The 25,729-nt window shown below is 41.1% G+C and overlaps 11 protein-coding genes across 11 annotated transcripts; 6 read left to right on the top strand and 5 right to left on the bottom strand.

The window, feature by feature from the left end:
* Window positions 1–585: 585 nt before the first annotated feature.
* SS1G_08901 (predicted protein) lies at window positions 586–1,116 on the top strand (the record flags this gene model as incomplete). The annotated part of the gene is made up of 1 exon (XM_001590087.1): window positions 586–1,116. One exon carries the CDS (start codon window positions 586–588, stop codon window positions 1,114–1,116), a length of 531 nt encoding a protein of 176 aa, XP_001590137.1.
* Window positions 1,117–2,754: 1,638 nt separating this feature from the next.
* On the bottom strand, window positions 2,755–6,968 carry SS1G_08900 (hypothetical protein; the record flags this gene model as incomplete). The annotated part of the gene is made up of 6 exons (XM_001590086.1): window positions 2,755–2,773; window positions 2,856–4,153; window positions 4,218–5,296; window positions 5,507–5,924; window positions 5,977–6,152; window positions 6,668–6,968. The coding sequence occupies 6 exons, from the start codon at window positions 6,966–6,968 to the stop codon at window positions 2,755–2,757; spliced, it is 3,291 nt and encodes a 1,096-aa protein (XP_001590136.1).
* Window positions 6,969–8,258: 1,290 nt separating this feature from the next.
* SS1G_08899 (hypothetical protein) lies at window positions 8,259–9,356 on the top strand (the record flags this gene model as incomplete). The annotated part of the gene is made up of 1 exon (XM_001590085.1): window positions 8,259–9,356. The coding sequence occupies one exon, from the start codon at window positions 8,259–8,261 to the stop codon at window positions 9,354–9,356; it is 1,098 nt and encodes a 365-aa protein (XP_001590135.1).
* Window positions 9,357–10,139: 783 nt separating this feature from the next.
* On the top strand, window positions 10,140–11,603 carry SS1G_08898 (hypothetical protein; the record flags this gene model as incomplete). The annotated part of the gene is made up of 2 exons (XM_001590084.1): window positions 10,140–10,155; window positions 10,414–11,603. The coding sequence occupies 2 exons, from the start codon at window positions 10,140–10,142 to the stop codon at window positions 11,601–11,603; spliced, it is 1,206 nt and encodes a 401-aa protein (XP_001590134.1).
* A 943-nt stretch (window positions 11,604–12,546) lies between these two features.
* On the bottom strand, window positions 12,547–14,582 carry SS1G_08897 (hypothetical protein; the record flags this gene model as incomplete). Its single annotated transcript, XM_001590083.1, has 3 exons — window positions 12,547–12,696; window positions 13,039–13,556; window positions 13,652–14,582. The coding sequence occupies 3 exons, from the start codon at window positions 14,580–14,582 to the stop codon at window positions 12,547–12,549; spliced, it is 1,599 nt and encodes a 532-aa protein (XP_001590133.1).
* A 493-nt stretch (window positions 14,583–15,075) lies between these two features.
* On the top strand, window positions 15,076–15,700 carry SS1G_08896 (predicted protein; the record flags this gene model as incomplete). Its single annotated transcript, XM_001590082.1, has 2 exons — window positions 15,076–15,195; window positions 15,467–15,700. The coding sequence occupies 2 exons, from the start codon at window positions 15,076–15,078 to the stop codon at window positions 15,698–15,700; spliced, it is 354 nt and encodes a 117-aa protein (XP_001590132.1).
* A 344-nt stretch (window positions 15,701–16,044) lies between these two features.
* SS1G_08895 (predicted protein) lies at window positions 16,045–16,280 on the bottom strand (the record flags this gene model as incomplete). The annotated part of the gene is made up of 2 exons (XM_001590081.1): window positions 16,045–16,142; window positions 16,217–16,280. The coding sequence occupies 2 exons, from the start codon at window positions 16,278–16,280 to the stop codon at window positions 16,045–16,047; spliced, it is 162 nt and encodes a 53-aa protein (XP_001590131.1).
* A 1,079-nt stretch (window positions 16,281–17,359) lies between these two features.
* SS1G_08894 (hypothetical protein) lies at window positions 17,360–18,679 on the top strand (the record flags this gene model as incomplete). Its single annotated transcript, XM_001590080.1, has 3 exons — window positions 17,360–17,641; window positions 17,695–17,856; window positions 17,918–18,679. The coding sequence occupies 3 exons, from the start codon at window positions 17,360–17,362 to the stop codon at window positions 18,677–18,679; spliced, it is 1,206 nt and encodes a 401-aa protein (XP_001590130.1).
* A 926-nt stretch (window positions 18,680–19,605) lies between these two features.
* On the bottom strand, window positions 19,606–20,252 carry SS1G_08893 (hypothetical protein; the record flags this gene model as incomplete). The annotated part of the gene is made up of 2 exons (XM_001590079.1): window positions 19,606–19,815; window positions 19,962–20,252. 2 exons carry the CDS (start codon window positions 20,250–20,252, stop codon window positions 19,606–19,608), a joined length of 501 nt encoding a protein of 166 aa, XP_001590129.1.
* Window positions 20,253–20,870: 618 nt separating this feature from the next.
* On the bottom strand, window positions 20,871–21,778 carry SS1G_08892 (predicted protein; the record flags this gene model as incomplete). The annotated part of the gene is made up of 2 exons (XM_001590078.1): window positions 20,871–21,555; window positions 21,603–21,778. 2 exons carry the CDS (start codon window positions 21,776–21,778, stop codon window positions 20,871–20,873), a joined length of 861 nt encoding a protein of 286 aa, XP_001590128.1.
* Window positions 21,779–23,682: 1,904 nt separating this feature from the next.
* On the top strand, window positions 23,683–24,654 carry SS1G_08891 (hypothetical protein; the record flags this gene model as incomplete). Its single annotated transcript, XM_001590077.1, has 3 exons — window positions 23,683–23,956; window positions 24,003–24,326; window positions 24,623–24,654. 3 exons carry the CDS (start codon window positions 23,683–23,685, stop codon window positions 24,652–24,654), a joined length of 630 nt encoding a protein of 209 aa, XP_001590127.1.
* Between the last annotated feature and the right edge of the window lie 1,075 nt (window positions 24,655–25,729).

Below are 25,729 nucleotides of genomic sequence, written 5' to 3'. Positions count from 1 at the left end.
AATAAAAACCAAGTAGAAAACTTCAAACCTACTCCAAAAGACTCCTTCACATAATCCCAATTTTTCAATCTTCCAGCCTTCCAACTTCACCTACCTCACAACTATAGCCATGACTGAATAGAGTCCCAAGCAGTATTTCCATTCACATCCAATACTACATTATTAGCTGCATCCACCCAATATCATTTCTTCGCTACTGGATCAAACCATCGTGAAAATGGGCTGAGCGTCCTGTCTTCCGGGATGTGAATAATACTGCTAATGGTATCCGCATTTCAAAGATTAAATGTCTAGAATATTCGAAACATCGACAACATTTCATCCGTCTTGGTCGAACCTGTGGGTATGAGAAGAGACTAGAATTCTATCATTTGCGGCGAGCTTCTGGGAAGAGGTTGAATGGTAGGTTTTTCATACAAAATTCTCTTAATCTTTCCCATTTATTCTATCCCTTATTCTTATCAAGTTCTTTTCCTTATGTCCAAATTTTCAGACCACACTTTTCTCTTGCTCTTGAGACTTCCTGTCGAAATTCAGCTAATTGTCGATATAGAGTCGGTTACACCAGAAGAACGCCGGCAGATCATGGGCCATCGGGGAGATGTTTATGAACGATATTATATGCAAGCATTCATTGACACAGATTGTCAAGCTATTTACCTTGGATCTACACGACGAGAAGATCTAATTCGAGCTGTTGGCCGACTATCTCGTCACGAACGGGCCCCTTCAGACCTGACCGATGCGCAGAAGTTTGAGATTAGCCAAGATCCCGAAATTCTTCAACTTATTCAGAAGCGTAAAGAGTCTGTTCTGAACATCAAGTCACGCAGTTATCCCACTATCAGAGCAGCTGCGGAAACGAGATGGTATAGAAAACATCAAGAAATACAGACCGAAATCAATAATTTGAAGAACCAAAAAAGCAAACAGTTGCTGGCTAAAACTATCAAGGAGTTTCACAAGACTGTTCATACTATCGAGGTCGATCGACAATTGCAAGGAATTCTTCCCGCCGATATCCTCACCCCTTCAACAATTGAGTACGAGCTTGAGGAGCAAGCTACTATAGCCAGATTGCTCTTCGAACCACATACAAGCCTTACAGAGGATTAGATCATTCAAAAGCGGATCGAGCTTGTTCAAAACTTGATCCAACTTTACAAACGCCAAGAATCCCCTCACCAATATCGAGCATCGAAATCCAAAGGACGGCCTCGAAAACATATCAACTCCCAAACCTTATCAGAAGACACAGATTCGACATCTCTAATTGCTGATATAACAACAAGATCTCATAACCTTTCCAAGGTCTCTACATTATTTTGTGCCTTCTGCAAATGGAATGATAATGAAGCAAGGCCAGAGAAACGAGAGTACAAATACCTTCGTATTGATAGTCTTAATCGACATATCAAAACTCAGCACCTTCAATCTCGTACCGCTGATGAGGGATTTCACTGTCCTTATCAAGGATGTTCAGCATTTTTAGGTAGTGCTATGCATTTCTTTAATTATACAGCACGTCAACATAGATTGTCTCTTTGACATTGATCCGGAATGATGTAAACCGGTGTCAATGCTTGTTTTCGTTATAAAAATTACTGTTCATTATACTCCCAGTGCTAAAGTGCCTACCGATCAAGTCACGAATCTTACGGTTTGGGTATAGTCATATAATGGTTGTGTTTGGAGCAATCAGCTCTCCGACTACAATCTTTATACGATGAGTCTATCGTCGAAGTCGAAGCCTTACTATTCTGGACTTATTGGTGTAGTAGTTGATATACCAGTCTATGATAGGATATCAAGTAGAGCTCCTTAAACAACCTTCACTTTTATTCACCAACTTCTTGAAGTTCCTCCAGTCCGGTGTTACCAATTGCCGAATATCAAGAATGGCCTTTCAGATGTTTCCTTAAACGTACCAGAATTGGGCATGACACAACATATAATCTCGAGTTTCAGCTGCAACATATCCTAGAGCTTCTTTATCTTCCCATTCTTTCCCAAGCATTGAATGTTGATATCTAATGAATTGACTTCCACAAAAACTTTCATTCCTTACAATATTTTACATTCCAAAGAACGCTTAGAAACGGCACAAATTAAGAGGAAACATATTCTATAGGAATCGGGAGGAATATTAAACGATAATCAGGATAAAACACGGTTGCTTTTGAGAGAAGATCCATAATGCACTTCCGCACTGGACTATAATGGCGATTCAGATGCAATACTCGACAAAACCCAAAAAGTAATTATATTGGAAATTCATACACCAATCTTCTGGAACTTTTTATTGTATCCATCAAACTCAAGATCTATTCGAAGTATATTATATATAGATTTCTCTCTCTTCTCTTTCATTAGTTTTAAATTTTAAGTAATAGAATCGATATATTTTTCACTACTATTGTTAAACAAAGGTTAAGCAAATATTTTAACAAGGCTAGTAATTCATTCAATATGATTAATCATTATGAAACTAATATTGACTTTTAATAAAATGATTAGAATAACAGTATTCTAAAATCATAGCATTCTACCATAATCAGAGATAAACTCTATATATATATATATACAGTATATGATATAAAGCTGGGAACAGAATCGAATTTACATCTTTCTCTTTATGCTTTCAGACCTTTAATTCTAATAATGACTAGCTCGAAGGTGCATCAAATAAAATATTTCTTTATATTTCTTTGTACCAATAAAACTACCACATCACTACACTAGAACATACTGGAATCAAGGTGGCAAATAGATACTATATTAAAGATACAAATAATATAATCAGTAATGGATATATTGAAACTGATCTTTACTTGGACGATATGAAATTTTCATACTCAAATTTCAGAAGAAAAATGCCACCGGTGGAAAATGCCATGACTATAACTCCGTTACAAAAATATGTACTAGTTGGTCGATAGTCTGGAGGTAACCAAAAAATATTTCGCACTTCTTCATCTGATCTTTCAGCTATCCAATGATTTGATATAAAGTACCGTTCAAAGGCTGAGGATGCCTCTAAACCCGAATGATTTTTGAGAGATTGAAGCGATTCGCCTGTGATTGTATCCCAGAGCCGGATTGTTTCATCGCGTGAGCCGGAAGCTACTTTTGTACCATCTGGTGAGAAGGCAACTGAGCCAACCGAACGCGAATGACCCTCGAGCGTTTGAAGCGATTCGCCTGTGATTGTATCCCAGAGCCGGATTGTCTGATCATAAGAGCCAGAAGCTACTTTTGTACCATCTGGTGAGAAGGCAACTGAGCTAACCCAATTCGAATGACCCTCGAGCGTTTGAAGCGATTCGCCCGTGGTCGTATCCCAGAGCCGGATCGTCTGATCGATAGAGCCGGAAGCTACTTTTGTGCCATCTGGTGAGAAGGCAACTGAGCTAACCCAATTCGAATGACCCTCGAGCGTTTGAAGCGATTCGCCCGTGGTCGTATCCCAGAGCCGGATCGTCTGATCGATAGAGCCGGAAGCTACTTTTGTGCCATCTGGTGAGAAGGCAACTGAGCTAACCCAATTCGAATGACCCTCGAGCGTTTGAAGCGATTCGCCCGTGGTCGTATCCCAGAGCCGGATTGTTTTATCGTGTGAGCCAGAAGCTACTTTTGTACCATCTGGTGAGAAGGCAACTGAGCTAACCCAATTCGAATGACCCTCGAGCGTTTGAAGCGATTCGCCTGTGATTGTATCCCAGAGCCGGATTGTTTTATCGTGTGAGCCAGAAGCTACTTTTGTACCATCTGGTGAGAAGGCAACTGAAGTAACCGAATTCGAATGACCCTCGAGCGTTTGAAGCGATTCGCCTGTGGTCGTATCCCAGAGCCGGATCGTCTGATCATAAGAGCTGGAAGCTACTTTTGTGCCATCTGGTGAAAAGGCAACTGAGTAAACCGAATTCGAATGACCCTCGAGCGTTTGGAGGGCGGCACTCCAATTTGATCGTGTCCTTGATATTTTATAAATCCAACTCGGGATACATTTTTGAAATGTTTTTCGAATAATACTATTCTCTGGAGCAAAGAAAAGGGCTGAGCAATAGATTTGAAGAGGAGCTTGTTCAATTCCTACTCGGTTATAAAGGACGAAGCGCTTGGCATCATGTATGAAAGTATAGAGTTCAGAACCCTTGTTAGTCTTTATTATCTATTAGCTGAATTCCTAAAAGAACTACCAAATAGTATTGACACACTGGAATATAAGACTCTAAAGAACTTATTGCGTTGATGCTCTCTGAAGTTTTCTCCATCAAGCTCATAACCTCCAGCCAATGTAGCAAATGATTTTTGAGGAATTCATAAATATTGCCGTTATCTTGAATGTGTTCTCTGTTTTGTTCAGGATCTCCATCTCTTAAATGGTTAATCCAGTAAATACAGGAATACCGTATAGAAACTAATACATCGGGATCGGGTTGTTTGACTTTATCAATAGGAAAGCCGGGATACCCCAAACCGTATACATCGCGTTTTAGAGTTTTGCTCATAACTGTTATCGAATTTAGAAGTACTTTGTTATGAACTTTCCCAATTCCATCTGGAAATATTGTTTTAGCAACCTTTTTAGAAAGGAAATCCTGTGCTGATTGATGAACAAAGAATACACTCCTGTTACGAGAAACCAAAAAGGAACCACAAAGTTGTATTATTTCCTCTAGCGGAATCTCATTATTCATCTCCATCAGGGACATTAGTTCGTCAAGCGTAAGAGGCCGATATGCTATTACTACAATAGCCAGGATCTGAAGGCATATCTGAGCCGCATCGATATCTTCCATATCTACTATCTGTTTCATCATACGATTATATAAAGGGTCAAGTTCGGAAGGGTAATCTTGTAGCTTTGAATTCGTGAATAATCGAGCTTTTTCAAGATTTTGACAAACTAAAGCCACCCAAAGAAAAGTTCCATTTGCATGTTCTAGGAAATAACGTTCGATAGTATCCTTTGTCTCCTTTGTGTATTTTTTTGTTCTCGCAAGATATTTCACCTTCTCTCGGATATACCACCTGACAGCAGCAGATACTGATTCCGCATTCAACTCAAGACTGAGCCGGGTTCCCTGCTCGGCATGTTGTAACTGCTCTTCGATTTCGGGCCAGTTCCGACTAGAGATAAGCCACTTAACACGAGAATAAATGGATAAGCCCGAAACAATTAGGCGAAGTAATTGTGGCAGGTCTTTTTGGCATTCGTCAAGTGCATCAATAATCAAGATCGTCGGCTTCAAATTCTTATCATGCAAGATATCCTTCAAAATCTCAGAGAGTGCTATAAAGGTATTAGCATCTTTGAACAACTGTTCCCCTGCCTTCTCATATCTCTTTTGTAAATGCGAGAGAAGGGCAGGCTGCCGATCTAGGAGCATATAGATAAGGCCACGTAGAACAGCTATAGCACTATTAATGCGTGCATCAGTGCCTTGGCAAAAGAAATAGGCTAAGGCAGTCTCATCCGATCTCTGCAGCTTATTTATTATACCACAGAGCAACATGGTCTTGCCCTTGCCAGGATCTCCTTTGATCCAAAGTAGACGATTATCTTGGTTGGAGAGCCATTGTTGAAAATCACTATTATCGAAAATCCAATTATATACATTATCGAGTAGTCCTCCTTTAGTCTCTTCGATACGTCTCTTGTCCAATCGTGGATCAGTGGTTCGTAGGTCGATTAGGCAGCGGTTTTCTGGGGTGTGAGTATTGATATTAATAGGCCCCCCCCCAGAATTGAGGGTTGATGCAATGAATTGTGATCCGCCTGCGTTTGTAAAATTTCCTTGTCGATTAATTCTCTGTCGTTTAGACTGTGTTTCAGGTAGATATCGGGAGTTATCATCTTGATACTGCGAGTTGAAAGTTGAATCATGATTTGTGTAATATCGTTTATAAAGGTTTGTATTCTGGTTATATAAGATATTAGCCTACATATATCATTTGGGGAGTAGACCTTACCTCGATATCATCTCGAATAGGGAGTGTGTTATCGTGGATATCCGTCGGAGGTGCAACATAGTTATTCCTCAAAGCCAAAGATAGTAAGGATCTCTGCTTTGTAACAAATCGGAAGAGTTCCTCTGCTTCATTCTGCTTGAAATCCCATGGAAGGACCCTAACATCTATGGTAGAAGCTGTATCCTCGAATTTCGTAGTTAATTCCTGGAGTGCTGTCTTTAAGAGGTTTAATGGGCCATCGGAGTCTTCAAGTCTTTGAAAAATTGTCGACCAATCTTCATTATTGATTGAATTGTTTTGTATATTAGCTTGTAAAGTAGAAAGGATTTCATATATAGAGTTGATCTCGTTGATGATATTGTTGTGATCTGTGATTGGGTCTTTGATATTACTTAGATATTGATGGACTGTGCTACCAAGGTGGAGTAAAGCTTCGATTCTAGTAACGATTCTAGCGGTAACACTATCAAGTGGATCGGGCATTGTGATAAATATACTTGAAGTAATTGAACTCGAAAGCTTCCAAGTTACTCGAACTGTTTATTGCGTCCTCGGGTGGAATAGACGCTTTTACTGCGTAGATTGTCATTGTTGTTTTTACGTCCGGGGCTGAACGCAGAGGCGGTTTGTCACGTGAAAGAGATTCAAAGTAACTAAAAAGTTATTGATCCACCACCCGAATTGAAATTACCCCCAATAAATTGCTTCCCACCATTAGTAGAAAAATGGCCTGAAAAGCTAGCTCCTTCATCACGACTGTTATTTTCATATCCATTTCTATTCCCATTCCCACTCTTGCGATTAGCTAGTTCTTGTTGTGCATTATCACAAAGATTGGTGATGACATCAGAAAGTTCTCTCCAATTTCCATCCTTAGGATCGGAAAACTTATTGAGTTGATAGTGATCGAGTGGCAGGCCATATCGTTCAAAGCCATCTAAGATAGCCGACTCTTCATCCACAATAAAATCCTTATAATCATCTCCGAACATCTTGGATACCTTGGAGCTTTTTTGTTCAAAAAAGCAATGTACTGGAATATTCTTTTCATGAGCCACTATTGAAAACCCTTGTACTGCATCCAATACCATTTCGTTATTAGCTTCTAATGCGATTAATGAGGATGCTTCTCCTGCAGTACCAGCGCGGATAATTCTTTGCAGAAGTTCGCTTGAGGTAATATTATCAGTGCCCCTATGTGGTGTCCCAAGCAATATAACCCCTATCGTAAAATCGAGTATTTTCGACATTTGAGGTTTGATCAAAGCCTTCATCTGAAGTTAGTAACAAGTAAATTCATAGATCGATTGATTGATTAAATTAACGTTTACACTGAGTCTATGACTATCTAAGACGGCTAGGAGCTTTGTAGGCCTCTAACAATAATAAATGGAGGGTAGCTGGCCCTATTCGACGGTAGCTAATACAGGTTGGGGAGATTGAGAGCCTCAATCTTCTAATGTTTGAATGGGGGAAGTGAAAACTAATCCTAGGGAACCATGCCCGCCTTACAGATACTCTTCGTATATAATAAGGAAAATGACAAATGAAATAAGTAAAATTCAAATTGGGGTGGTAAAACCTCACGATTGAGAATGAATTGACCAGATGGATAGACCGAATTGATCAGATTGACCAAATGAATTGACCAAATTGACCAGATGAATTGACCAAATCAACCAAATTGACCAAATAAATCGACCATATTGACCAAGGTGATCAGGTATTGGCTGAATTGACCAGAAGAATCGGCCAGATTGAGGATAATGGATGGTTTTTAATGTTTGGGTGGGTGATAATTTAGCTTTGCAAATTTGCAAAGTTGGTAATATGGGTTGTAAAGGGGCTATTCTAACCCTTTGGCTCTTTAGGTTACCCTTTCTTTTTCATCTTGTTCTCCTATCTCTTCCTCTATTCTATTGAGATGCCATGATCTAGTGGCTATCCGCGTGGCTTCGATAAATTCGAGAGTTTTGGTGAGTCCTGTTTTCGTATGAAGTAGATATTTGTTGACCTCCTGGGATCTTGGCAGCATATGCATATATATTGCATGATGCATATAAGGAGCAAACAAAACTCAACTTTTAATTCATTCTTTCCTTTTTGGTATACTGTTTGTTTGCTTTCAATATTTTGATTTTAAAGCACTTTTAATTCCGAAGGCTGAATACCTAACCTTATTCCTTCATTTTTTTGAATATATACTCGCAGCTTAACTGCTTAGCTAGAGAATCAATCAATTCAATCTGATGCTCTTTCTGGTCTCAAGAAACCCAATAAATATGACAAATCCAAGTGTCTTAGACCTTACTTTAGCCACAGATTCAGTATCTCCCTATATCACTGATTGGCAAGTCCTCCCTGATCTTGGATCAGACCACTTAAGCATTCTCTTTGAAGTAAAGGGCACTTTATCCCGTACAACGAATATAGCTCAGCCAGCAAGATTCAACACAAAACTTGCGGATTGGGAAAAATTCGCGAATACCCTCAAATCGAAAATATCGATATCAACCACCTTAAATTCGAGTGAATACCTTAATATCGCTACCTCAGAATCCAACTCTCTTGATTCCCTTCTCGACAAGAGCCAATACATACAAGTATTGGATGAAGCTGCAAAAGAATTCACCCGAATAATCACTTATTCGGCTGAAACCAGTATACCGAGAATCAAGTCCACAAAAAGAGCTAAACCCTGGTGGTCCCCAGAGCTGAAAGCCCTTCGAAAACGACTCTCTAATGCATTTGAGAACGCCAAGCTTTACCCGGAAGACGATATGTTCAAGAAAATCTACCAGTCAGCCAGGAATCATTACTTCCAAGCTATTAAAACAGCAAAGAAAAACTATTGGAATGAGTTCCTTGAAAAAGAGGATACCCAATCCATATTCAAGGCAATGTCATACACAAAAGATATACAAACCGAACGAATCCCGAATATTCGATCCAATCCCTCTAAACTAGAAAATTCTTTCGAGGGAAAATGCTCTGCATTTAGATCGACCCTATTTCCTCCTCCTCCATTCACCCCATCGCCCAATTGGGAAAGCTATAAACAATCTAAGAAATGGGAATGGCCTGATCTTATAGAGAGCGAACTCCTAAACGCGTGCTCTGCAAAAATCAAAGGAAAGACCCCTGGCCCCGATGGGATCACTCAAGATATCATTATTCAAGCGTACAAAGCAATACCAAAAGCATTCTTCACCCTCTTCAGTCATCTTATCAACCTTGGTTACCATCCTTCTTGCTGGAAACAAGCCACTGGAGCGATACTCAAGAAACCTTCAAAACCAGACTATTCGGCCCCAAAAGCTTATAGAGTTATCGCCCTACTAAATTGCCTTGGCAAGATAAGTGAAAGAATTCTGGCTTAAAGGCTTAGCTACTTAGCGGAGACTACGCAATTACTTCATTACTCTCAAATGGGTGGAAGACAAAAGAAATCAGCCATCGATACAGCAATCTTACTCACTACCGAAATCGAAAGAAATTCAAGATCCAAGAAGAAAACCTCAACTCTCTTCCTGGATGTTAAAGGCGCCTTTGATCATGTATCTATGAACAAATTATTAGATATCTGCAAGAACCTAAACCTCCCAACCAGCCTAATCGCCTGGATCTCATCTTTTTTGAAGGAAAGGCTACTCAAGCTCTCATTCGATGGCCAAATTGAAACCTTCAAACCAATCAATACCGGGATCCCCCAAGGCAGCCCTATTTCGCCAATCCTCTTCTTAATTTATATTCGAGATCTATTCTCAGCAAATTCGATCAAATATCTCTCATATATAGATGATATAGCTTTAACAACATTTTCAACATCCTGGAAAAAGAACATCATCTCCCTCGAAAGAGCAACTAAACAGATATATGCTCTGGGCAAAGAAAATGCTATTCAATTTGATCTAGCGAAGACGGAACTAATACACTTCTCTACATCCAAAGATACGAAGACAGCCTCAATCAAGCTTCCGAACGAGGAGATAATTCAACCCTCAACACTAGTCAGATGACTAGGCATATAGTTCGACCCTGGCCTCAGTTTCAAACAACATGTCACAATCCGAGCTACCCAGGCTAAAACCTCATTCTACCGAATGGCTAGACTTGCTAATTCTGAAAAAGGCCTTAGTCCCAAGGCAATGAGACAGCTCTATATGGCATGTGTCACCAGTATAGCTGACTACGGTTCAATTTTATGGTGGAAAGGGCAAAACCAATTCAAGAAAATCCTTCAATCCTTGCAAAACCTCGCTTTTCGAAAAATCCTAGGAATATTCAAAACCTCACCAATAAAACCAATGGAAATAGAAGCCGCATTGTGCCCTCCAGAAGTAAGGCTAAATGCTGGAATCAAACAATACGCCTTCAGATTATTGAAAATCTCCCCTTCTCATCCTGTCAATTTAATAGCTACAAAGCTGGCTACAGAAAAGGAGAATCAAGATGTAGTTGCAACCCCTCAAAGAAAGCAATTAAAACCTACTCAACTCGAAAAGATCAAAAATTCAATTCAGAAAGACTTCGATCCTCTCACTTTGGAAGGAATCCATCATTTCTACTTTCCTCCTTGGAAGAAAGAAGTTCCATATAAAGTCAATATCAGCAAATTAGGAAAAGAAGAAGCTGCGATGATTCACAATCTGGCTTTCAAATATAGGTGCAAAAATACCATTACAATATACACCGATGCCTCATCCACTTTAGAGGGAATAGGGATTGGAATCGGGATAGCGGTTATCTTACCAAATGGCCGAATTTCTCATCAAGAGACTATCAATATAGGTGTGAATCAGCTTGTTTATAATGGGGAGCTCCTAGGAGTTGTTAAAGCGATCGAATACGCAAATTCAATAGCCCAACCAGGAAACAAGTTCAAGATATACTCAGATAATCAAGCAGGATTATTCCGGTTGAAAACCCCCTCCGATTTACCTGGTCAATCATGTCAAATCAAAGCTATAAAAGCTGCGGAAGCTATTCAAAATAAAGGAGCCGAAATCTCTCTCAATTGGGTCCCTGGACATACATCTGTACAAGGAAATGAGCTAGCTGATTCTCTTGCAAAAGAGGCGACCAAAATACCATCCTCATCTCACGAAACCAGTTATGCCTCCATTGGAATGGATATAAAAAGAATGAAATCAGAGAACTGGATAACCATCCTTAACACTAACAACTTTCATCAACCATCGTCAACATATTCAAGAAACTACCCCTGGAAGATCAGCTCAAAAATCAGAATTCCAGGAAACATCAAAAGAAGCACAATCTGTGCTCTGTTCCAACTCAAAATTGGACACGGATACTTCAAATCTTATTTGAAACGATTCGGTATCTCCTCTAATGACAATTGTAGATGTGGGGGAAAGGAATCTCCTGATCATCTTCTGCTCAGTTGTCCTTTATATAAAATGGCAAGGAAAACCCTCAATAAGGATAACCCCACAGTCCGACCTACCATGAAATATCTGCTTCATACTAAAGCAGGAATCATCAAGACCCTCGAATTTATCGAGGCGACGAGAATAGCCACCAGATCATGGCATCTCAATAGAATGCATGAAGAAGAAGAGGAAGAAGGCGGAGAAGAAGGGGGTGGACCGGAAGATTGTGATTGAATTGATCAATTATGGCCAATTTGGTCAATTTGGTCAATTTGGTCAATTTGGTCATTTTGGTCAATTTGGTCAATTTGGTCAACTTGGTCAATTTGGTCAATTTGGTCAATTTGGTCAATTTGGTCAACTTGGTCAATTTGGTCAATTTGGTCAATTTGGGCAATCACCCCAATGTCAAATTTCATTACATTTCATTTGTTATTCCTCTTACTTGAATACGAGAGTATCTGTAAGGCGGGCTTGGTTCCCTAGTATTAGTTTTCACTTCCCCCATTCAAACATTAGAAGATTGAGGCTTTCAATCTCCCCAACCTGTATTAGCTACGGTCGAATAAGGCCAGCCACTCTCCATTTACTATTGTTAGAAGCCTACAAAGCTCCTAGCCGTCTTAGATAGTCATAGACTCAGTGTAGACGTTAATTTAATCAATCAATCAACCTACCTATACGAATAAATTCAATTCCTCAAAGTCACCATGTTCAAGCATAATTAATTACCTTCATTCCATACCAATGATACCTACCGGAAGCTCGCGTACGCAAGGGGTAGCCGGCTTGATTAGCTCTCCCTTGAGTAGTATATATGCATATCCTCCTCCTTAATACCATACATTCCATAAGATTCCAAATACTCGGTACCTGGCCACAGACCATCCGGACCACAGAAGCTACAGGGACTATGAGAATCTGTTATAGGCTTCAAGCACTACAACAGATATGCAACAAAAGATTTTAAGAGGCTTGGCATATATACACGAGGAATAGTGAATTCATTAAAGGTCATTGGAGCATTTGATTGCATAGTTTTCTTTTCTTTTTATGCTTAGTTGGATTTGAGAGGACCGATTATCGCGTCTTATATCATACTGGAATGATAGTGATTTAGGGGGTGGATAATGGGTTTATGGCTGATGATGTTGTGTCGGAGTTTTGAAGTACTACTTCATGCATACATTACTCCGATGAATGATTTTACACTAAATACCCATGGCTTTCTTCTCATCTTAACGCTCACAGGCACAAACATCACCATACGAGAAAAAAAAAGTGATAAACGATTCATATTTCTTCGGAGACGGACGTACTGTCCTGCCTAAAATATTTTTCTGTTATTATTTACAAGTCATTTACATCATAACATAGGTATTTTCCAGCCCAATATATAAACATCCACCCTGACCGTATGTAGCTTAGCACTTTGTACAATGTCCCCAGCACAAATGAGATTTGGTATATTCCACCAGCGCTAATTTACCCATCCATAAAACTCCAGGTGATTTCGAATATTCACCAAATATCCCTTTCAAACCCATCAAAGTACCACGCCAGACCCATTTTTCAAACTCCTATTAATCCCCCATACTGTTATCATAAACTACCCACCCTCCCTCCATAATCCGCATATGCTCATCCCTACTATTCACTTATGACATACTCCCCATGCATCACTATCTTTATCCAAGCCCCTCTCCACCGAATCCCCTCTATTCCTCTTCCTCGAAAAACTCCTCTTAATCTTCCCCACCGAACTCCCCACCGAACTCCCTTCCCCATTCCCCTCTTCCTTCCCCACATTCTCTTCTTCTCCTTCTTCATCATTTTTCTGATCCACATCAACTTTACTCCGATAACTCAACTCAATAACATCCGTCCTTACGATATTTTCCTCGCTTTCTCCAAAAGTACCGCTCGGTGTACTTTTAATTCCTTTGTTTCTTCCACTGCGACCACCCATTATATCTCTTCCATTTTTCCCTGTAAATTTCGAGCGTGGGAAATTTTCTGCATTGGATAGAGGATGCGAGCGGTGGTTGGAGGGAAACTTGTAGGAGGAGGAGGTATGCATTGATTTCCATTTTGCTGGGATGATGGCTGAGAGGACGGGGAGGGAGGCGGCGATCACGCCAAGAGTCAGATCGACTAGTGTCCAATCTACTAGAGATTTGAAGGACCCTGGAGTATGTTAGTTTATGGAAATGCGACAGGAGAATGAAAATATAGCCCCGCCCAAAACCTCAGAATGAAGATATACAAAACAACAAACTTACACAATACATCCGATTCCAATTCCGCCTGCTTAATCTGTCTCAAAATACTCCCAATCATACTAGCTCCCCCCACAGCAAAAACAACATACAATCTCCCTCTTGTCCTCCAACCCATCTTCACTTTCCACAGTACAATGAGCGGGACAGCCAGAAGTCCAAAATCCGTAACTACATGAACCGTACTGAGAACCGACCCTAAAGTACTGACCGGAAAACACTTAGCCACAACCCCTTCTCTTCCTAATCTTATAGCATCCCAACCGCCCCATACAGGATTACACGAAAAGATAGTCCAGAAGAGGGACACCAAGATAAAAACAACCAGAACCACCAAAAAGGCATTATTAAACCACAACCAACGTCTCGTCGTCATAGCAGTAAGTCTGCGATTAAAAAGACAAATCGAAATTTTCACAACTCCTGCGGACACGAAAAAGAACGTCTTGGATAAATTCGTATATCTTTTAAAATATCCATATTCCTCATACGTGACATCCCAAATATGTTTTCCGGCGCCTCCATATACGACTGCTAGGATCTGTAATATGGGCCAAGTCATAGCGAGGATCACGCCGGGAACTATAAAGAGATCGTCGAGACCTAGTACTAAACCGCGATTTAGGAGACGGATAAGTAGACGGAGGACTGTGAAGCTGAACATGAAGAAAATGGATACGGACATGGCGATTAGGAGTGAGGTGGAGCGGGACTCGAAGACATAATCTGGTGGTGATAAAGGGGGGATTGTAATTCCCTTCATTGGAGAGATTTTTCGGCCAAAGGCATTGTTGAGGTATGCGACTATGTAGTAGTCATTGGTGGTATTGGGAGGGTGACCAATGAGTGCGGATATGGTACCTGTGGGGATGGCGGTTGGAAAGGTTGCCGTGGCTGAGGAGATGATGGTTGATGATGATAAAATCGAAGACATGATGAGGTAAATGGAAGTCTAAAGCTCATTCGTACTTGAGATAACGTGTCCACTTCCTCCGGTCGATCAGTAAAATCAAGCAGCAGCAACAATGAACGCCCCTGGTATTTATCGAGACTCCTGGGGAAAAAGAGTGGAATATCGCGGGGAAACGTGGCTTTAAGGATTGCATTGAATGGTTCAGCAATTCTTACATGCAAATCTTTGTGACGGAGCAACAATCACGACCAGGTTGAAAAGTGGAAAAGAATCTTGAGGAGACATAAATACATAGAAAATTTTCGTGTCCTGTTGATAGAGTTCAGATTGACAAACCATAAATATAAGATATGAAACATCCCGGGGAATGATCCATCAGGAAAATCGCAGTAAATTCCCATCGTACCCGAATACACGGTAGAGAAATACATGTGAAATTAGAGAATCGGTAAAAATAGGTAATGTCCGTCCAAGACTTCGAAGGGCCATCCATGAAATTGAAGGCATTCCAAGCATGGTTCTTTTAAGGGAGATAATTTTCAAGGACGGTTGGCCTTTAGATCAGTCAATCCCCTTAAGTGCCGAATCACTCGATCCCTACAACTCTCCCGCTATTGCATTTTCACATTACCAAGTCTTCAGAGAAATTTAAACGTTCTGGTTTCTCTGCGGGATGCCAATTAGGGAAAGGTATGGGTGTAGAGCATAAAAGCAATCGCAAGGAAAATAACGGAGGGATACTCCCGAATTCCTTTATAAGTCTGGATACCCCCGTGTAACATATATCCACCCAAATCACATCACTACTTCCATGACATTTTGCCGACAACTTCCCAATTCTATATAGCAACACTGCAACAGGCGTCCCCATACACATATAAGCGACCATACTGTGTAATTTAAAGTTTCATGCTCCGATGGACGCAGGACACAGACTACGTAGGCCGTGCAAATATGGTACGAGTATTCTGAGTACCGGTCCGTTTTTACTTGGCCTTCTTACCAATATTCAATTAGTACCACGAAAACAAATTGGCGCCATCCTACTCTCCCCACCGGACCGTTCCTCGTTCCAAGCAACGTGCAAGAAATGTTTTTCTGGAACAACAACAAAATTTGCTGAACGTTCCTTCTCCTGAAGCTGATTTGCAAGTATCTCCTGCGGTGTAGCTTGGGAGATCCATTATTTTGCTCTCAGCCTTACTGGCGTATGAAATTTCCTGTGAAATCTCCCGGATTTTCCATCCTGCGTGTTGATCATTCAAGCAACGGAGCCCAATTTGCTAATGATTCAAGGTTAATAGCTGTAAGCCTTAAAATCTTTGGATATCAATAGAGTTTGAGGGAAGTTTCGGGGTTGGATAAGCTCGAGATAGATTGATATATTAAACTTTTATGGGAAAGCGACCCAGAAACTCGTGCGATCTATGGATACGAAAATCCATGATTCACGACTAAAGTAGATTTTAATCCACAATTGCTTTCATAACCTTGAAGCAATTTGTTGATCCGAGAAATCTGGGTGGGAACATGCTGCGAACGATGTATTACCATCATACGATTTAGCACCCAAGGTTGAAGCTTTTATCAAATTTTTTCATAAAAAAATACTGGTAGTCATTATCAGAAGCAATAAACTAGCTATCTCCAACGACTAAGCCTCAGTAAGGGCCTTTGAATGATTGAAATGACATCGTTTGACCTAGTGGAATTATCCATTTTGTTCGAAGTGGAAGCGAGCTTTAAGTCATTTCCAGACACCTACACTAACAAGTTGCTCACATGTACGCGCAAGAAATACAGTTGCTACTTTATCAATCCCATTTCTTGAAACTTGGGGCTAGCTATCTCTCGCTTGGCTTTTGCACCAACTCTAAGGAAGATCCTTTCAAATCGGGAAGGAGACAGCTAGTTTATTGCTTCTCTAAATAATTCTCCCGTATGAATTATTCACCTCGCCTTGAACAATGAACTAATTGTGCAACCGAGCCAGACTTCTCGACACCATGGGTATCCTTGGGAAAACGTCATGGATGAGTATTGCCTCGGGATTACTACTAGCAAGTCCCGACATGATTTACAAATCCGTCCAGAACTTCCATACTAATTCATTGGTCTCGTTCTTCTCCGGGGCTCAACCAAGCCACTAACATTTTAGTCCTGTTGTAAGCTTCTTTTCATACAGAGTCTGTTTCGTCTGCCCAGATTTCGAGGTATTGAAGTTTGACATTTATTTATATATATCTTGGTGCTTCATCTGAGTTACGAACACTGAGATATATAGCAGGACCTTGCCTTTGATAAAAAAGCCCCAAAGCACTTGCTTTTTCAGTTATCTCAACGGCTTCGAGCGAATTCTCAGAAAGCTTCCAGAAATGAGCTTGGGCATATGATGGTCAAAGTGGCAGTTTCTCGAAGCATAATCCTTACACACAAATTTCTAGCATCTGGCTAGCATTCGCCAGGCACTTTTTTCACCTGATATCATGATTTCCCCTTAATCGCACATGTAGGTAACACAATTTTCTCCGCCTCTCAAAGGTGGGTTAACCTGTGGGTTTTTCGAAATGGGACATGATCAACCAGATCCACAATATCCGATAACAATGGGGCCTAGCAATGCAGCAAATTTGGTAAGATTACATACTCTGTAGACACAAGTGCGGGGCGAAATTAGACTTCAGTCGGTTTCTTGTCATTTAATTTACCATGCAGTGGCGTGAACCTTTCTTGAAAATCTGTCTTTTCTTTTGGGTTCACAATCGATTTTCATCTCACCCACTCTTTCCGTTCTCGAGATGTTTTTCCTTTGGTCAGTGATTATTGGCCTTGCAACGGTCTCTTCAGCTCATTATTCAGATGAGCTGGATTGTACCGGGATCAATGGAATCAAGCCTCAATGTGAATCGAAGGAGTCGTCCTACAAACGCGATGTCTTCTGGGTTGGGGGGCGTTATGTAAATGCTGCCATTGGATTGTTGACATATGATCAAATGTATGTTGAGAAATTGACGCCTCATAGGGGTATCAAAAAGCCTTATCCTTTGGTCTTATTTCATGGTGGAGGAGTGTCTGGCGCGGTAAGTCACATTTCTCAATTCCAAAAAAACTAGCATCGACTGACCAGGTCTAGACATGGCTCAATACACCTGACAATCGTAAAGGATTTGCATCGATGTTCTTGGATCATGGATATCAAGTATACATCGTCGATCAGACAAGTGTAGGACGTGGAACTCAAGAAGATTTAGTAGGGTATCCTTTGAGAATTGGATCAACTGCAAATATTAGTGAGGTACTATTCTTGTTCTATCTTTCATTGGTGCTACCATGAATGACGCTTACGATTTCCATAGGTTGGTTTCACTGCCCCACAAATCGCAAACTCCTACCCGCAAAGTCAACTGCATACTCAATGGCCCGGGACTGGACTTCGTGGAGATCCTATATTTGATGCTTTCGAAAGTGGATTTATGCCTTTGACCAACAACAACACTCGACAAGAAATATCCATGCGCGCAGCTGGTTGTGAACTTCTTCAGCTCATTGGTCCCTCATTCCTGATCTCTCATTCTATCGGCGCAATTCATCCAATTGTGATTTCAGATGAATGTCCATATTTGGTGCTTGGTAATGTGAATCTCGAACCAGGAAATATTCCCTTCGAATCATATACCGGGAACCAAACATCTTCTGTCGGAAGAACAGTTGCTCGTCCATTTGGTTTGACCGTTGCCAATCTCAATTATGATCCTCCTATTTCCAGTTCCACCGAGCTCATTACCGAGACGGTTGGTGAAGACACCCCGGAGAGAAGATCGTGCATACAACAAAGTAGTACCGCCCAAAACTACACCATCCATACTCTCCCCAATATAGCCAAGGTCCCATATGTCGCATTCACCGGTGAAGCCTCTCCTCACATTACGTATGAGCATTGTGTAATCAATTATCTCAACCAAGTTGGAGTAAAAGCCGATTGGATCAAGATGGCTGATGCCGGCGTTCATGGCAATGCTCATTTCGGATTTCTGGAGAAGAATAATGTCGAATATTTCAAGGTCGTTGAGAAGTGGATCAAGAAGGCATCGAGAGGAATTGGTTCATACAATTCCTGAGAAATTTCCACACTAAAAGGTGGACAGAGGAAGTTATGAGAGTGAGATGATTCCTGTAAACTTATAGTTAGCTCCGCGAGCAGTTTGTACATTATTCACCATAATAATTGCCTCATTAACAGATGGTTTTGGCGAGATAATAATATAATTCCATTGACCTCCTAGGTAATTGCTCTGCATCTCTCATCCGTGGTGAAGCAATTTAACGATTTCGTGAGAACATAGGTTATGTCGTAGTGCGACAATGAAGTTCCCAGACCGAGAAGGTTGATAAGAAAGCGCTAGTCTCTAATAGATGAAGCCACAAGCCACTTTCACTGGCAATGTTGTACCAAAGAATTTCTGCATAATTACTCTGTGGATTTGTTTTGCATTGTTGAAATAAGGCACTTATAGAGATCAGATGTGCAACAAAACTTTGAATGCAGAATTTAAGTTTTAGATGATGAGAGGTGCTTAAATCCCAACTTCGTGTTTGGAAACAGATGAAAAATTAAGTAATTACTCAATCTTTCTATCTCTTTTTTGATATTATATATTTAGGTTATTCTGCTTTGTTAATACAATGGTAGGAAGAATTGAGTATTGCTTCTTGGTCATCTTCTTGGTCAATCGTACACAGAGCGCTAGAGATATAAGGAGTGGAGATTATTCTATTTAGGAACTTCTAGATATATATGCAATAATTAACACGACTCACACGTCTACTCGCATGAATCCTCACTTCCCATCCCATACCACAGCCATCTCAGATTTTACCCATCCCCTTTTTTTTCTATACTCATCTATCAAACCCCTTACCCCATTCTACATTCCACATTTCAAATTCCTCAAACCAACCCACCCTCACATCCCATCCCATCCCATCCCATCACTCCTTCCCCCCTCACTCTAACCACCACCCCCTTCCCTCTTTCTCACCCGCCTCACACCCCCTCATTAAGCGCCCAACCTGCCTCCAACAAAATCCCAATACAACTAACATTACCCCACCACCAAAACGCCGACCTCAACACACTCAAATTTCTCGTCTCCAAAAACGTATACGCAAATCCATAACCTATCCTCGCCAAATTATAATAAAATCCAAATTTATTAATAATTTGAACTGGTAAACCTGCTTGTTGAGCTAGGAGCTATGTATATATTTCTATTAGATCCATTCATCATATGCATTATCCATCCTTACACCTTCACCGCTCCAAAAAAAAAGAAAATCGATAAATAAACACAACAAAAGGATACAAACAAATAGATAAGAAAAGTAAACTCAAGATCTTACAATACATCCAACAAAAACCCCAAAATGCTCAATACTATTACTCTGCGCACTCTGCACCCTCTTCACACGATCCAATTGCCTCCTTGTAAGTTTCCCCTCTAAAACCATTCGTTCTCCATATTGTTCAATATCATAACGCGGAGACTCATTGTGATCGAAGCCGTAATATTGTTTCCAGTGACGAGGGGCGAGGATGAGGTATGAAAGTGTCCAGTTTGTGAGGATATAGGGGACGGAGTGGTTGATGGTTGGGGAGAGGGGAGAGGAGAGGAAATTCATGAAGGTTGTCATTATTTTTTTTTATTCGGGAAGAATGGAAGGATGTGGGAGTTTGGTGGGGATTTGTTTGCTTAGTATGGCTTTGGCTTGGAAAGAGATAGATAAGGGAGTAAGATCTGATGTGCTGTGCTGTGCGTGTCACGATATTTGTATCTTGATTTCCGCCCCCAAGCTCGGGAACTTTTCGGATACTTAAGTTGAGTAAGCACTGGTTGCAGTTACTATTTCGGCAATGTGCTTCGCGGCATGGCAGTCCTTTGCTCGATGTTTACAGGGTACTGACGTACGTACGACGTGGTAGGCTGAGACTAGGATAACTCATCATGTCATTCTGATGGTGATACTATTGTCTTCACTTAGGAACTCGAGATTAGGATTTACTTCAATGCGTGCAAACAAATATATTTCGTATTTTCTGGTACTATAGATTTAAAAAGTCTGGTAATAGAAGATAATAAACGACGCATTGATATATGTGAAGTACCTAAATGGAAACCGATAGACCAAGCAACCTGAAATTTCCATATAAATTCGACTGAAAGAGACCATGATCCATAAACAACTCCCACCGTGTCCGATCTAATACTTTTTCAACATCACAACAATCCGAACAATCCACACGATTCCATCTTAATACCAATGTTTTCCTTTGAAGAAGCTTGTGGGTTGATGGTTTTCGGGAAGATAAGTACCCAAGATTTTGTTCTTCGAGGAGCCGGAATTTTTCCCCGAGTTGAACATATTTCCCGAGTTGAACATGTTTCCCGAGTTCAACTCCTTCCCAGAATTCAGCACCTTCCCTTTCAATTGGTTCAGCTTCTCAAAAATTGAAGCCATATTACCAAGGTCTTTCTTGGTGAGCTTACGAGAAGGAGCCCATGTGGTGACAAGTTGGACAGTTGGATTATAACAAGAGTTCCCGCAGCACGCATCTCTCAAACAAATCCCACTGGCACAATCGGAATTATTAACGCAGTTGTCACCACAAACGCCTGCAGCGACACAGAATCCAGCACCATCATCTCCACCGCCAGGAATACAGATACCAGCACCATTTCCACAAGCAGCATTACTGTATCCTTGTGCACATGTGGCTGGGTTGGCACAGAGAGGTAGTTTATCGTAGAGATATGTAGTTGGAGTTGGAGCGACTACTGTAGATGCTGTGACGGATGCACACGTACAGGCAGATGAGTAGGCGCCGGCATCGGTACATGCTGATGCGTAAGTGGGGATTGGGCCGGGTCCGTTCGTCCTTGTGGCAGGAGGATATGGATAATTTTCCATATTAGCACTTGTGGTGATCAAAGCAATCCTACCTCAATTAGCAAAGAAGATGAATGGGGTTAGGGTTTGACGAACGAAGCATTAGGCGTGACAGTCGTCGCTAGAAATCTAGCACAATCTAGTGAACGGATTTGGAGACCGACGTTGATTTCGCCAATTGATGTAATAGCTTCGGCACATTGGTCATTGGTACAATCCCCCCAGATACCTCTGGCGAAGGCCAGAAGAATCAACGAGCTTGCAGTCTTCATATTGAAAATAGTGCCGTTAGTTGTAAATCAGACGAGACGCGTGTATGTAGAAGAAAGGAACGAGAGCATGAGAAAGACTTATACTTGTAAAATTTGGCGTACATATCAACGGATGTGAAGAATGTTGGGGCTTGGAATATGAGACCTTACCTGGTGCCAAGCCATTTGACGTCTGCTCGCCCCGACGAATGTGTTGGCCATTGGTATTTACCTTGAGCAAATGCAATCTGCCGTCGAATGCAATAGGAACATTTATTGAGTTCCAAAAATCTATCGTATATTTTTGTACCCAAGGCGCTCTCAATTTTACGTCTCGGAGGGTAATATCTAATCATACAATACCATAAAAGCGTATGATATGAACAAGTATGAATCTCCCTGCCATCACGTCGCGTGAACCCAACGGAATTTTACCTGCAAAAAAACATTCCAGCCCAGCAATTTTCATGTGTAGTCTCCGTTTCTTCAATATAATAAATTAGTTTGGCGTCTCATCCTTTTAACAATAGTTGTCTAATATCTCCGAAGGTTGAGGAACCATAGAGGCTCCAAATCTTCCAACCATTGGCATCGTGATCCGACATCAAAGGCAAGCGATACTACCATGCAAACACTTCTTTTCAGCGACCAATTGTGAGTTTTATTTATTGAAAGGCCCAAATTTCTGTCGATAGTATTCGCAACAAGGGCTTATGGTCGAGCTGTAGCTGCCATGTTTGCGCTTTTGTTCTTTCCTCACATAAGGTTAGCTGATTGATTCCGTTTTGCGGAATCTTTAGGTTAGTATGAAAACAGCGGATTTGCAAAACGAGTTGGGATACACCCAAGTATTCCATGACCATACGTGCCCGAGAAATCTTTTGTTTGTTTGTCAGATCTGAATTGAGTTATTGAATGAGATGGATGTTGATGACATATTCTATGCTGGCCCGCGCGTCGATTTTGCTCTAATCCTAATTAAGACTGGTGCATGACACCACACTAATGCAACTTCACCCCAAGCAAACCTCAAATGCTACCCTCAACGCAGAGGAACGAATCGTTCTGTTTATCCCATGTCATTTATAATATCTTTATCATACAAGTATTACAAGGCTTTCCCGTTGTTTGATTTCGGGAATAAAACTTGGTGATGGGTATTCGTGTAGCCAAGTCACTTCTCACTGGTGACCAATCAAAAAGCATTTTGGTCATGACGGGAAGCCCACTTCTCCCCAGTAGAGCCTCTTATCTGAAAGGACCGGTGATGTGAAGGTTGGGCTTGAAATTTAACCACTTAAAAGCCTTCAAAAGTATCCTTGTCTAGACTTCTGCCTGGCGCGTAAGAGAAACGGTAATATGCAGGTATTTTAGATGAAATAGGTATCTCCTCAATTTATTCTCCAATGGCACAATATAGGGGTGGTGAGGGTATTTTCTTTTTCAATTTTAATGCTTACTTGCTTACTGGGGATTTGTGTGCGTTTGTCTTTCCTCCTTCACAAACAAACAACTTTCCAAACCTCTTTTTCCTAGCTACCTGTGGTATCCCACAATCGTATGGGAGCTATCTACCTGGATCATCACTCAAGTGAGGTATTATATACCCGATAATAAACGCAAAACTGAAATTCATGATTCATTCTTGAGCAAAACAATAACGGAAACGTGCAGCGTCCGTCTTAACAAAAGATTTTCAAGGATATCTTTGGATAAGGATTTGCATGTTTTATCATGCTTGCTTCTTTAAAAGGTCGGGCTTGAAGCATCTCGTAGGTTCTGGAGGACAGTGATTTCATCAGAGGGAAATAGTAGTGCATGTTTCAGAACCAAAGCAATTAAGAAAGCAATCTCCTCTTCAGCATCTCCCAAGAGATTTTCTCTAACTCCTCATTCAAATGATCTCCAGGAGACTCGATTGCAACATGGCTTCCAAATCCTCTTTGAAATACATCTTCCATCATGTTTTTCTCCCTCCAAAATTACCCAACCAGGAAGATGGCCGAACAGAGCACGATGCAGTCTTAACTCAAATTCTTCGAGAAGAACTTCAGAACTTCCACGATGCTTTTTCATCTCACCAAAATTCACAATTCAAGCGGGTCATCGAGATGGTAAATGGCATGTTAGCTGGAGAAGATGACACTAATACGCCGACTTCAAAAGTGATCAAAAACCTCGAAACAATGAAAACTCAAGGTGAAATGTCTCCCTACATTGGATCTACTTTACTAACGACTTACAGATATTTGTGCTATGCACATTGAAAAGCAGACTGCTGGCATAATTATCCGGCGATTTTCAGCCGAATACTCCTTTGAGACTTTCGAGTTATCGCCAAAGAATGAGGACCTAATGACAACGACTGGGCGACTACGAAGATACTTTCCAGGTCCAGCAGTGGCCGTTCCTCAAAGTCGTGTTAAAGAACGAGCATTCAAGGAAGTACTCCTTCATTGTATCGAAAGTTTAGTGCGAGAGACACCCATCATTGTTCACCCGCATACAACTAAACAAGGCACCGCTGAACCTGAAATTAGAGACACCATTGACCCGACACTCGTTACCAGTATGCTGACTGAATGTTTGCACGCTGTCGGGCGCCGTGTTGTTGTTCAGCGTATTCAAAAACGTACTCGTGACGTAGTCCAATGGAAAGATTGTCTAGAACCATGGCGACGCTCACCTCACTACCTTTTTCTCCGAGTCTGTCTACAAATTGGCCTCATGGAAGGAAAGGGCAATAAAACATCTCATCTCCAATATAAATCTTTCATGATCTTTTTCATGTGTCAGATTTTGAAACGCTCACTGCAGGTTCCCAAGTCTAGAGAAATTGTGTTTATCATGTCGATGAAGATACAGAGGCGTTTACTCAAACTCGACTCAGTTATTGACTCTGAGCTACGATCTCAAGTCCATCAAGTGTTATTGCATTCGTCATCCTACTTGAAAAAGAGTATTCCCGTGCTTTCAACACCATTGCGTCCCGACATTTCTGTCCTGAGACCAGAACAAGACACAGAGCTCAGCATACAGTTCCTGGGACCTTATATTACCAATTTTTCAAGGAGAGACCAATCTACACTGAAACACAAATCCCTTGCACCTCAATGTTCTATGCGGATGGTTCAAACGAGCATGGAAATTTCAATTGTTGATACCCCAACTACTGATAGTTTGTCTACCGGTTTAAGCTTAAAAAATAAAGATGGCCGTTTGTTCCTGGCAGACATAGAAATTTGGGTGACGGACCATCTTCCTACTTGGCTAATGTGGTACCAAACATCTGAACTCGAGTTCAATGCTTTGGCAAATCTCATATCCATATATCAGGAGACATCTGACAAAGTCTATAAGGATATTCCTGAAGATCAATCCATAAAGTTGTTAACGTTGTTAGATTTGTGGATTGCATTAGACAAATGTGCAACATCTCAGGAACCTCTGCTTAAGAACTATCGATGCGGATTCACTCCGGATTTATTCGCACCCCTTCTATTGCCGACAAAGCCGCAAATGAAGAGATTAGCATCCATTGAGAAATATATTACTGATAGGAATGCTGCTTCACTCGCGAATATGCCGTGTATTTTCTCGAAGATCAATACCTCGAATAGTTTTTCCGTCCGTTATTTTGATCAGTCAACTCAGCACCGGCGCCTACGGGATAAAATTATAGCTGACGCCGTAGCTGAACGCAACGAAAAAAGGGCAGAGCTGGAAACCAAACTCCGGGCTTTCGAGGCTTGGAAAGAAGCCGATAAATTATCTGTCTGCGATCTAAGGGAGATCACTCGCGGTAAAGGAGCAAATCGCCGTAGAGAAATGGGTCATAAGTTTAAAAATTGCCAAAAATGCCTTGCTAAAGCACGTGCCCAACAAGTCACAGTCGCCGTACATGAGTGGCCCCTCCCGACGTCTGAATCAGAGATAAAATCGATAGTGTTCGAACTTAACGTGCCGAAGATC

Source organism: Sclerotinia sclerotiorum, genomic scaffold, assembly GCF_000146945.2.
Source record: "Sclerotinia sclerotiorum 1980 UF-70 scaffold_12 genomic scaffold, whole genome shotgun sequence".
Classification (NCBI taxonomy): Eukaryota; Fungi; Ascomycota; class Leotiomycetes; order Helotiales; family Sclerotiniaceae; genus Sclerotinia; species Sclerotinia sclerotiorum.
The sequence above is the reverse complement of the archived record's forward strand: the minus strand, read 5'-3'. Positions and strand labels throughout refer to the sequence as shown.